The following is a 12,503-nucleotide window of genomic DNA, read 5'->3' as shown; positions in this document are numbered from 1 at the left end:
GGGAAACATTACACTTTGTCATTTGACCTATTATCTAATAAGAATTATAGTATACCCGTTGAAAGGTTGTGTTGCAACCATGTTCTTTGAAAGTTTCATAAATAAGTCATTACGATTACATACTTCTGTTACAGCTAACAGAAGGCTGCAGCCTTCAGCCCAGCAATATGCTGAGTCTCCCATAATGCCAGATAAGGTCCCTGAGTCTCTTTGTTTTAATGAGATTAAATTACAGCTCATGCATAACTCATCAGGCCTGCTCACCATTGCCATTTCCAAGGAGATGGGCCGGCCGCCTGTGTCTGGAGAGATCAGGAGGGGCTCAGAGATGGCAGAACAGGACAGAGGCATTGGTGGCTGCGGCTGTGATGGCTTTCCAGCTCCAGGTGCTTCATCGCTAGCGCTGCCCTCGCCTTGCTGGACAGAGAGAGGAGCAGACAGGGAGTCATGCCATGGCCACTGCCTCTATGCCCCAAAAGTTACCCCCTCCTGGTACTCCCAGTGGGATGAGCGCAATGACAGGCTTGTGAAGGGGCAGGGGAGGGGAATATGTGCTGCCAGGCAGCATCAGTGTGTTTGACCTTATCCTGGTTTCAGCTGGGATAGAGTAACTCTTCCTCCTAGTAGCTGGTACAGTGCTGTGTTTTGTCTTTAGTCTGAAAACCATGTTGATTATTAGTGATACTTAGTAGCCAGCTGTGGTTAAACCAGGACGGACTTCGACTGTTTTGCAAACATTACAAATAGGTCCCTACAAGCCAACGATCTGAGTACATGGTAATGTGTTTGTCTGAATTGTAGGGAATAAACTTCAGTGCTTTTCAACCTAAAGACACAGCAGGTTTTCCAAATATTTTTGTTTCAGAAATCTTTATTGTTACTCTTTTTTCCTGTGTTCAAAACTGACCGTGAAGACTGTTACTTTTAGACAGAAAGGTTAATTTATGTTGGACTACTCTGACACTTCGATTTAGATCAGGAAGCCAAGACATTCCTTTAAAATATCTGTAGAAAATGCCTGTTTCTTAAAGGAAGAGCATAAGAAAGAGATCTCCATAAAGGCTGTCTGCTGTGCTGCGTATAGAGATGTGCAGTTTCTTCCCTATGCTAATCTGGCAAAACAGTCAGAAAAACCACTAAACAAATACAAAATGTTAACCTTTAGAGAAGCAGTTACCTGATGAGTTGAATTGCTGATTTCCAAACTGAAAAGGGAAAATAAAATACAAATTAAAAAATTTCCCAAACCAACAACAGAGGCATTACTAGCATATGAAGAAACAGGAGACCAGCTAGAAAAGAAGCTACAAAGAAAGAGTAGAAGCTATAGTACTTGCATTCCTGAGTATATGAAGACCTTTTTCCGTGGTCACGTAAGTGCTTTAATAAAGCATAACTTAAAATATGATATTAAGAAAACACCTGGAATTAAACATGATAATGAAGTAGAATATAAATCTTACCTATGGAAACTGAAAACATTTCTCCATTTGTTTAGATCTGAAATTTTGCTGACGATCTCCTGGAGCTCTGTCTGTGGCATGAAGTGCTCGGCTTCCCATTCCCCCATCGTGCTCTGGGTGATGAGGAGGGATGTGGACACTGGGGCTGCTCAGGGAGCAGCTCCTCACCAGGCACCCGAATCCCTTCTGCCAGCTCTCACTGCCACACCACAATTAAACTTTCATGAGAGCCTGTCACAGTCTGTGTTTTTCTGCTCACTGTGTAAGCAGTGTGAAAGTTTAATGCCAGGCAGAAAGCTGTCTGAAGCTGACCACAGGGATGTGTCTGCTCTGTGAGGTCTGGCTCCAGGCTTGGTGCAGGAGCAGGGAGGGATTTTCAAGCTGCAGGGCTGCAGCTCCCTCTGTGTGGGCTGACCTGAAGCAGGATGGGGTCTGGGTTGTGAGGGCTGGGTGGGAAATCTGTAGCTCAAGGGAAAAAAACCCTGACATAGCAGATGTCTGTAAAGTTGAGCGAATTCACTGGAGAGACAAGGCAAGGCAAAATCTACGCACTGATGTTCCTTTGACTTCTGTCAGTTGCTGTAGCAAGGTTGGCATTCAGGGGTATGGGTCAGGCCCAGTTTCCTGCTGCCAGGGTCATGGAAATCTCATGCTTTGTTCTCTTTTAGTCTGTGAGAAGGCATCAACTGGAGGTCTCTGAGTTTCAGTGTTTGGTGTTCACCCCTACATCAGCACAGTAGGTTCATAGTCTAAGCCTGCTACACACCCTTGTATACACCCATATACATATTATATATATGTTTGCATTTGTAGGTATGCAGACTGCATGCAGGCACACATACAGACACATGTGCATACTAACTCCTTACTGGGATATGAAAAAATCTGTTTTTTCAAGAGTCTTCAAAATATATTCATATATTTTCCCCTTTGCTATACAATTTCTGATTTGTTTATTTATTTATTAGTTTAATAAGGCGTTTATTTATTAGTTAAATAAGGCGTTTAAGGCCAGGCTGGACAGAGCCTTGGGCGACATAGTTTAGTGTGTGGTGCCCCTGCTCATGGCAGGGGGGTTGGAACTAGATGATCTTAAGGTCCTTTCCAACCCTAAACTATTCTATGATTCTATGATTCTAACATAAATAGTGAACTATGCTAGTCTAGAAATTAAACAGGGTAAAATTGCCTCAGCTGATGCTCATGGATTATAAGCGAGCCACAGGGCATGTGCTAGTGCTCACCAGAAACACAAGCTGAGCAGGTCATACTCAACTTGTTACTTTCAGCTGGTCAAACACACAAATATCGTCTCAGTTTTATTTTGCTAGTAAGAAGTTTTTATGTTTGCCTTTGGAAATGGATATGGATGAAAACAACAGCTGGCCTCAGGCTTGTGAGTGAGGTGGGACATGGGGGGAGCAGTGAAGCTGGGCTCTTTGGGAAGTGATCCCCTGTGAAAACTCCTGGACCCCAAGGCAGGGGCTGCTCTCTCCTGCACAGCAAAAGGGATTGAAATGGGTTTATCTTCTGTGCTGAGGCAGGTATGTGCAGCTCTACATTTTACACATACAAATCAGCTTCTTCAGGAGTGTCAAGATCCACTCAGAAAGCCACACGCACATGAGCAGCCTGTGTCTCCTGCCAAGCAGAGCACTTGATGAAACGTCAGGAACAAGAAGGATGAAACATTACTCCTCATTATTTGCTGTATAGTAAACAATACCATGAGATGTAATACATATCATGTATTAAGAAGATACATTGAGAAGACTATGCATATAATTCAGAAGAAAACGATTTAAAAAGTTGCAGTAGCCCTTACGCATTGTTAAAATCTAGGGAGATACAGTACAGCATGGGGAGGCAGAGCTGCTTTATGAAAGGGTTTGGGCAGTAGGAGTATAGTTGACAAACTTTTTACCAAACAACCCCAGCAATGTTTTGGTATTCATAGTAAAAGTATAAAACATGGCATAGAAGTCAGTGAGGTCATTGAAGCATATAGTTCTGTGAAACAAATCCCAACATGATCTGGAGGATGACCATCTCCACAGGTGCTGAGGCAGATGCAGGTTGGGATTGCTCTTCACCCACAGCTGTGCAGGAGCTTCAGCTCCTGCAGATAAATGGGCAGCTGGGGAAGGGGCTTTCCCCCTGAGTACCTCCACTCCTGCCTGCTGTGAACATTGTTTCTATGTCCTACAAGGAGCAACTCATTCTTCAAAGTACCCACATAGTCCCATGGAGGTAGTGTTTGGTGGCATAATGCTCTTTTGATGTATCTGTCCATGACTGTGCTGGCTTAGCTGCACCAGGGATGAGCAGTCTGGTTGCTTCAAATGACTTGCAGAAGTTTAAGGGTGCAAGGGCTGGTGCATTCATCCAGTCTGCCTTCCTGCATACCTTGAAGTAGAGAACCTCACACGTTTCTTTGTCAGCCTCTGCTGAGCTGCAGCATGCCTTGTAAGCCTGTCTCATGTAACTCCATTGATGCTCTTTGCCAAAGGTTTTGACTATGTTTATTTGTATTGTTTCATAAGAGAGAGTTTGTAGGGTTGTTTTCTGGGCAGGGTTCCTTGTACTGTGAGGCTTGGGAAGGATGCAGTGCAACATGGGGAGTGCACGGTAACCACCATATCTGTGCCTTCACAAGGGCTAAAGGGCAGAACTGTTGCTGGTGATAGCAGTGTTGCTGCTGGTGTGCCTCTATTTGCAACTCATTTATTTTAGTTTCCAGATCTAGTTCAATGCTATTGATATCCCCAGTTTTCCTCATACCAGTTACTTTTCAAATATCTTACTGAAAAAAGACAAATGTCTTGATAAGGTCTTACCTTAAGAAAGAGAGGATGTTTTGATCTAGACATTACCAAATAGCATGACTTTTGTTTATTGCATATGCCATATTGATGCTTATTTGAATCCTTCACTTTAAAAAAAGATTCTTTAGAGCTAGTCACTTACAAGTTATTTTATCTGGTGACTGTTGAATATTGTAGCGATGGACCTCTTTGCTTGAAATGTTTTTGAATTATGTAATTCTAATACATCAGGTCAGCTGCTCCAGTGATGGTCCCTGAATCTTTTGATTTTGAAAAGGGACATTCAAATCCAGCAAACCGTATTAGCAAAGTGTTCAGGAATTGCACCAGGGAGCAAACCAGGATGATCCAGAATGAATTTGCAAACTGTTCACTGTGAGTCTTGAATATAAAACTTCCCTCTTTGAAATTAGCAATTTTCTCTGAAAGGTGGTGGATTTTCACTTCTGAAGAGAATAGAATCATAATGAGGCACCCACAGGAACCTGAAAAAGAGGGGGAGGTGTTAATCATCTTGGCAAGGCCATGTGTTGTATGTTGCAACCAAATGCTATATTGATAGTGTTGTTACGGCCAGTGTAACAGTGTTGTATGGAATAGTGGGAATCCAAGTCAACCACTATTGAAACTGGTAAGCTTTTTAGATTGAATTTGGATTAAGGCCAGTAATATTTAGCATGGCTGCTTTAGGTCCCTGATCCAGCAAAGCATCTGTGCTCTTTTTCAGCTTTAATCTGCTCATTGTCCCATTGAATGTGACTGAACTGTCTGCATGTTTGAAGATAAATATGTACCTAAGTCCTTTATTAAATTATGATTGTAATGTGTAATATCTTGTAAAGTAATGGTAAGTCATCTTGTCAGCCAAGCCGGCAATGCAGAAGCTTTACCCTCTCTAAGTGGCAGAGGGACCAGGATGGTCTGTTATCCTTGCTGGCGGTGTGTTTTTCAGACACTACTTTTACAGCAAGTTGCCGTCAGTCTTTCCCTCTCTGCTTCTCAGGCCCTTCTTTCCTTGAGAAGGTCTTGCTGGTGTAAGTGGTGATCTTGCTCACCCAGCTGAAAACCTCCCATCATGGTGAATGCGAGCAGTTGCATCATTGCCTTTCTTTTTCTTGTTATTTTTTTTATCTCTCTTCCCCCCTCTGGTGTTTTTCCCAGTTCTGACCATATGCTGCAGATCCAAGATGTGGCCACAGCTCTGGGTCCCTGGAGCTTATGGGCACCATTGCTTTTTTCTGCCAGCCTGTGCAGAAGGGCTGGATGTGCCCAGGCTGCCTGCCATGCCTCCTGTGGCTGCCTGCCCTTGCTGAGGATTTTGGCAATTTTTCTCTTAACTCCAGTTTGGAAAAAACATGTTTTGAAACACCAAAATCATCCATCTTCCTGTCTAGCATTATTTTGCCAGTTTGAAGTCAATGCAGCCATGGCCTGTAATATTGGTCTCCTATGCCAATAAACTGGCCATTGTAAGTGGCACACATGGACCAGCACCAGCCTGGCAAGCCAAGGGTGGGGTGGTACTTACATGCAATGAAGCTCCAGAGGTACAACCCAACAGGGCCATGCAGAGTTTCATATGGGCTGCCAAAAGCATTGAACATGAAGAAACCTGCTCCCACCAGAGCAAAGATGATCAGTACTGTACAGAAGAGAATGACACTAACATGGATACTTGCAGGGATAATTTTGAGCAAATCTGGAAAAACTAGAAACAAAATTAACAAAATGTTATTATACACATTAAGCAAAGTTGTTTCAGTCAGGCCAGGGATTTCTTACTGCTTTGTGGTAATTATTTTAAATTGGGCTCTTTGAAATGCAACTGAAGATGAAAATGAAGTTACTAGAAAAAGATTTTAATGGATGTGTGGCAGCAGAAGCATTTTGTGAAGCTCAGAATCATAGACTGGCAAGGAGAAAGAGATCAGCTTAGAGAAAGCCTCTCCTCCCCTTCCCAAGGGTAATTATCTGTGCACACTATTCCCCTGTACCTGGTGCAGGATGCCACCAGCCTCAAACATGGTTGGTTTGGAGTAGTGTGTGCTGTCTGCTTACATCTGATGTGCCTCAAGCACGCAAGTGTTAGGGCTTGTCCCTTCATCTGCAAGGGAAGCAAAGAGTTGCTCCTGGCTGGGATGCTGACTGCCTTCCTATTTCAGATCAGGGATTCCACCACTTCGATTGATACAAATATTCAGTGTTGGTTTGGTATGTTTATAACCAGAGAATATGTGGGTGTTTTCTGAAAACATTAAGCAAACAATCTGTAACTTAAAAGGTCCATGTTTTGTTATGAAGAAGCAGGAAATCATTAGTAGAGCTACACTGCCAACATACTGGAAGGTTAAATGTGTTGTGCACTACATGTGGGTGGGAGATGCTCAAGGCTCCAGGAATGTTTGCTATCCAGGGAAGGTAATGTGTGAAGTTGTTTATAGTACAGAGGCTCCCCGTGAAAATCCAACAACGGTTATTGCTGGAGACATGTAGACACCTAAAAGGATCAGAGGTTTCTTAGCTCCTAGCCTTTGGTAATGTTCTACTTTAGAACATGGAAAAGTATTTTTGACAAAAATCCTTAAAAATAGATGTATGAAATCTCTTCTATATATAATGTACATACATTAATCTCTTAAATTATTCTTAAAATGAAATATGATACTAAAGAGGGAGAAAATAAAGTTTACATAAAAATTATTTGTAACAAAGCAACTAACTTTCTGAATGAGATTTTGAAAGAATAAACAAATAAGATCAAAATTTTCTCCCCTGTATTTTCCCAAATAAAACACTTGCAGAATGTCTTGTGTCGAGAAGACCAAGGCCAAAAAGGTAAGATGATAAATCAATGAGAGGAAATAGAGAAACCTTACAATAAAAAAATGGGGTACTGAGATAAAATAAGAGAGAACATGTAAAATGAAGGTATAGATGTGAAGGCCAGTGCTGTGCCCTGCCAGCAGGCTAGATGCCAGTTGTCTGCAGCAGAGCTTTGCTCTGTGGAGCTGAGAGTAAGGATGCTGCGAGTATTGCGTGTGTTAGGCAGTTAATGCTGTATAATTTTAAGTTTCCAAAAGCTGGAAACTTTTGTATCAGCTGCATTTGTCACTATCTCTTGCCCCAGTTGCTGCCCCAAGAGAGCCCACAGAAAGGGCCAGGGCTGCAGCAGTGGGAAGCAGTATCCAAATGGAATAGGCAGCTTTACTCTTGGAGTCAACGAATGGTGCCTGATGTACTGAGGGCTGTGCTGGGTCCCAGCCATGTGCCCCTATGTATGCGAAGATTTGGGAATGCTTTGTTTTAGACATTTTTATGCATCTTTTTAGCTGCTCTTTCAAATTGTGATCCTACTTAGCTAGGGCACAAGAGGATAGTCAATCAGACTCAGTATGACAGAGTAACTTTTATTCATTCATGTTTGTTTGGCAACAATGGGTATTTTAGAAGGAATCATCAAAAACACTTAACTGCTTGTCATCCACAAGGGCACAATTAAAGCGGGCGTAATAATGCCTTGGCGCTGCCTCACTGCAGCTGTAATGTGCGGAGAGTAAAAAAAGTCTCACATAAATTACTCTACCTTGTAAAATGTTTACCAGCAAACAATTCTGCAGCTTGCCATGCAGTGAACATGGTGAAGCAAGTAAGGTGGTGTCAAGTTAATTTATCTCCCTGTCTAAATGAAAGGGAAATTGAAGCAAATGTTTACAAACTGTTCTTTAAGCCATGTTAAATATCACCTTTTGCATTGGTGGTAGCTATTGGGAGCAGAAAGCAGCACGAAGTGCCTATGGAGGACCATGGCGCAGGGACCCTCACCAGACACAGGGTTACTGATGGCTGGTGTCCAGTTTGGCCACTGGTACTTAAATTCCTTATCTCATCCTAACAAAACACAAAGCATTCTTTAGAAACTATACCTTGTGTTTACTGAACTTTATATTACATATTTAATGAATTTACAAGCATAAGAAGCAGTTATACTGTTAATGTGGTATAAGATATAATTTTACAGTTGTACCATTCAGGCTACACAACAAAAAAGCCGAAGAGTCCCTGCCTGAGCAGAATTTCTACAAGGAATAGCATTAGTTCTTGCAATGCCACCTGATGTTTTGGGAGAACATGAAACACTGTGTATTTAACACTTTTGTTTATTTTAAGAAAAACACATTGCTGCATTGTACTGAATATTTCCCTTGGCACCTGCATTTATAGTTGTTTGTCATTAAAATTTAATGTGACATATGAGGAAAAATTAATTCCAGCAGCTATGTTGTCTTGAAAGAAAAATGTTCATTATAATGAATGAAATTGTATCAGGTATGCATGCCAGAGACCTTTAGAAAATGAACTGCTGACCCAGAAACTGATGGGAATCAGCAAGAGCAAATGAAGCAGAAGGCTTTCCCTGGCTGAACTGGGTTTGCTGGCAGAGCAAATTCATTTTACAATTAAAAGGGATATAGTGGTCAGAGGGGAGCATTTAATGGGAGCAAACATAGAACTAAATAATTTAGTCTATTTTCCATGCCTTTCCTTAGGCATGCTAAAGTGCACTTCAGTGCATTACACTATGCATGTGTATATTGTATTGGGTTATCCTGCTTTCTGGGACATTCCCAGGGAGTTCCTAAGCATGCTGCCTGGGCCTGTCCAGGTCTGCTGCAGCCCCAGGTAATGTGAACCAGCTCTTCCATTAAGCGGTCTCTGAAGTGAACGCTATTAGTAGAGGCATATTTTGCTACCCACCCAGTCATTGTTTCTAAATGTTGTATTTGCTTTTCAATCTAAATAAAATAAAAGATGATGCGAGAACAACTTACGAGGACAGCAATGCTTCCACCCTCAGCTGTCAGTAAAAGCCCATGGAGGCAAAGCCTTAGCCCATGGAAGCAAAGCCTTGCCCCATGGAGTGCTGTGATTGGTGCAACTGGGCTTGTGAAATTATTTAAGCTGTAAGAGGTCCCTATTTAATGTATAGACAGTGCCAAAGATCACCTTGTAGTGTTACTTTTTCAAAGTGCTACATAAAGGATAACAGTGCAGGCAAATGAGACTGACAGGATGGGCTTGTAATACTGTGAGTGAGACTTACTGAAATATCTCACTGTTAATGCTTGGTGTGTATGTAAGGAGAATAAAAGGTAAAAGAATGCTCCAATAAATAAGCTTGGCTTCAGTTTTAGGTGGGCCAAGGCTCTGGGGCTATGTTTCTGAGCCTAGTGCTTCAGCCCTGCCAGCTCTGCTGCTGCAGGTGATCATCTGCTGCTGCCTGGTGAGCCAGGACATGGGGAGCAAGGCTGCTCTCTCTGGGGAAGGTCATTGCTGCATCACAGGTTTGTCAGCAGCTTCACTTCTAACTCGAGAGGTCTCTAGCGTGAGGTTAAATCCAGCCTTGATCCCAGATCCTGGGAACAGGCATTAAAGCATGTGCTTCAAACCTCACTTTCTCTGTCTGAAAATGAGAGCAGTGCTATTTACTAAACTTGAGTTATTCTTTCACTTCTTTATGCAACTCCTGAAAGCCTTGAAGTTTGCTGAATATGTACATTTGGCACTCATATTAAAGAAATTGATTTTTAAAATTATGCTGTGCAGTAGGATTCTTCAGCTCTGTATGAACATTCAGGGTTTGTGCATTTTTTACCATTTCAAAGTGGGCTGCTCAGCTGTAATCAAATACTTCACATTATATTATTTCTTACAAACACAAATGTTTATATGTTTGCGTTTATATGCTCATTTGAAAATACACTTATGAATGAAAGTTTGGTAAATATTTGTATAGGAAAACTTGGTTACATGAGACTTCTGTGAGCATGGATAGAAAGTGTATGGCCGTAGTGAGAGCAAACTCTGCAACACTGGGGCGCTTTTGGTTGAAAATGCTCTGCAGTAGTTTCACAGATCCAGGGCTTATCTGTATGTGGCATTGTGAGATGTTTAAAAATACATGATGATTGATATTATCAAACCATCACAAATAAGCTGTGCATTTGTATTCTCTTGTACCTGTGATATTAATTCACACTGCCCACAAAACTAAAATTCTTTTGAAATGACTGCTACAATCACACTAGGAATATATTAAAGTATTTCAGCCATAACAAGATGAAATACACAGATGAGAGCCTGAATGTAAGGCACATCAATTAAATGATTTAAAAGTATTCAAATAACATGTGGAAAGAAAATTATTAGAAAAGAAAGCCAGTGAGCTCTCAATTGTGACTGCTCTGGGTGCGTGGGTTATCAGGGTGGCCAGATGTAGTCCTGCCTTGTGCACCAAGCCAATATGGACTAGAAAGGAATGCATGACATGTGACGATAACTTCCAAAACTTCCCCTGTACCAGGCTGGCCACTGATTGATTCTGCCCTGCTTTTCTTGCCCAGGAGCTCCCATGTGCAAACCTTGGGACTGCTCAGCCAAGCTCTGTCTGTAGGAATTAAGGTGCACCCAGCCAGGGCCCACAGGAGGCTGTTTGTGGGGACAGCTCCAGCCACGGGCTGCAGTTGCTTCTGGTCCTTGTTTTACAGCTGCTTTGCTGTGCCTCAAGCTCCATTGCTGTACGGAACCCAGACAAATGGCAGTCACAGAGCTGCTGATCATTAGTGGCTTTGTCAGCTGTGGTTCACAGCAATTTGACCTACAGCAGAAAACTAATTCCTTGGGATTCAGTTGCCCCTCTGAAAATTCACCCCAGCCTATCACTGTGATGGCAGACAAAGTGGTGGAGGGAACTTCATCTGTATAAATAGATTAGCAGTGGAATTTAATTAGAGATGAAAAATTTTAATATTAATTTGGTCTACTACTTTGGAAAAATATTATATAGTAAATAATTTGATACTTAATCCGGTAACATTACCTTGCCTTAAATGACTCATATTAGTAATTTATCGTGCTGTTTTAGCAGAATGCTTCTAAGCTCTGTTCTGTAGTAACTTCAGGTGGTATATTGCAAATAGAACAAATGACTGTTATTAACTGTTTAATGTGCTGCTATATACAAACTATATTCATTTGATCATTTTGTTGTTCATCTTGCGCTTGAAGATGAATACATTATGTTACATGTAAAGCAAAACCATTGCTAACAGTCTTTGATAAAATTCTGTATGTCGGATACCAAGTTTGACTTGCAGAACAGCTAACTGCATGTCAGCTAGCAACAACCAGCAGTTCCTCCAGTTAATGCAGCTGCTTTGTTTCTCAACAATAGCTGAGCATATCTATGCCCCACGTCTTTCATGAGATTCTGCTAGATTAGTTCATTCTTTCATGATGGCACAGAGGACATAATGTTGACACATATACAGAGGAAGATGATACAGATTAACTGAAAACCAGAAATACTCTTTTTCAAAGTATTAGTATGTCTTTTGCAATAGAGATATCTGTGTAACTGAAAATTAGATTGTTTGAAAATCTTAGTGTGACTTTACTAGTATCAGAAAATAAATTATTTGTACGTGAAGATCAGAACACTCAGCAGCATTTCCTTTAGCATATTTCAAACTTATTAGACTCTGTATAAGCAAGGGGATGCTGGGGCAGCATCTCCCAGCTCCCCTAACTGTCAGCAGTGTGGTGCTAAATAATTCAAATGCTATTATTACTCACATGAAAACTGGAAAGGTCTCCCCCCAAGTCCACACTGTCTCACACGCTCACCATAGAGAAGCCCATACTGGATTTCACCAATGAACTTCTCCAGCTCCTGGCCAGTGGCGTTGACAAGCAGGGCTCCAGTCTTGCAGAGTATCGTCCCCTTAACCCACAGCTGTGTGCCGATGGCTGCCGCTGTCCCCAGTGCGCAAGCAAAGCTCAGTACCCCAGCTATGCAAAAGATTATTTTCTTCTGCTGGGCTGGCATGGTGGTGTGCGAGTCCTCTGAGGGATGCAGCTTTCAGGAAGGCAGCGACAAGTTCTTCATCAGCATGGCAAACAGCCAAGATACCCAGTGAGAGTCCAGGCACCCAGCCAGCCCTACTTGCAGCCAGAGCCCTCTTCTTGGAGAGCTTCAGCTGCGGACCTCCACAATGCACACGCTTCCTAAAAGATGCCGTAAAGGTTCTTCTTCCTTGTCCCCTTCTGTATGGCTTCAGCTTGTACACTGATCTCGTAAAACAAGCTGGAAAACAGAGCAGTTTGTAGAATGTTTCAGTGCCTTCTGTCACTTGATAACAAGGGTTTAAGATGACAG

General features: G+C 42.0%; 1 protein-coding gene across 2 annotated transcripts; it reads right to left on the bottom strand.

Annotated features, from left to right (window-relative positions):
• Positions 1 to 4,507: 4,507 nt before the first annotated feature.
• Positions 4,508 to 12,173, bottom strand: CLRN1 (clarin 1). 2 transcript variants are annotated; one of them, XM_010019520.1, is made up of 3 exons: positions 11,921 to 12,173; positions 5,813 to 5,996; positions 4,508 to 4,838 (listed from the first exon to the last, which is right to left on the bottom strand). In XM_010019520.1, the coding sequence occupies exons 1-3, from the start codon at positions 12,171 to 12,173 to the stop codon at positions 4,508 to 4,510; spliced, it is 768 nt and encodes a 255-aa protein (XP_010017822.1). The 2 variants fall into 2 exon arrangements, with proteins under 2 accessions (XP_010017822.1, XP_010017823.1); XM_010019521.1 differs by having other exon boundaries at positions 4,508 to 4,773; positions 5,817 to 5,996.
• Positions 12,174 to 12,503: the final 330 nt, after the last annotated feature.

Source organism: Nestor notabilis, unplaced genomic scaffold (genome assembly GCF_000696875.1).
Source record: "Nestor notabilis isolate BGI_N333 unplaced genomic scaffold, ASM69687v1 scaffold13118, whole genome shotgun sequence".
NCBI classification, from domain to species: domain Eukaryota; kingdom Metazoa; phylum Chordata; class Aves; order Psittaciformes; family Psittacidae; genus Nestor; species Nestor notabilis.
This window is presented reverse-complemented; position numbering and strand designations above follow the sequence as displayed.

What these genes read in the sequence shown, in the direction of transcription:
- CLRN1 (XM_010019520.1), bottom strand. Translation starts at nt 12,173, where the DNA reads ATGCCAGCCCAGCAGAAGAAAATAATCTTTTGCATAGCTGGGGTACTG. An exon ending in GAGACCTTTCCAGTTTTCAT is followed by an intron (nt 5,997 to 11,920) that starts GTGAGTAATAAT and finishes TTTTGTTTCTAG; the next exon opens with TTTTTCCAGATTTGCTCAAA. An exon ending in TGGAGCTTCATTGCATGTAA is followed by an intron (nt 4,839 to 5,812) that starts GTACCACCCCAC and finishes CTATCAATATAG; the next exon opens with CATTTGGTTGCAACATACAA.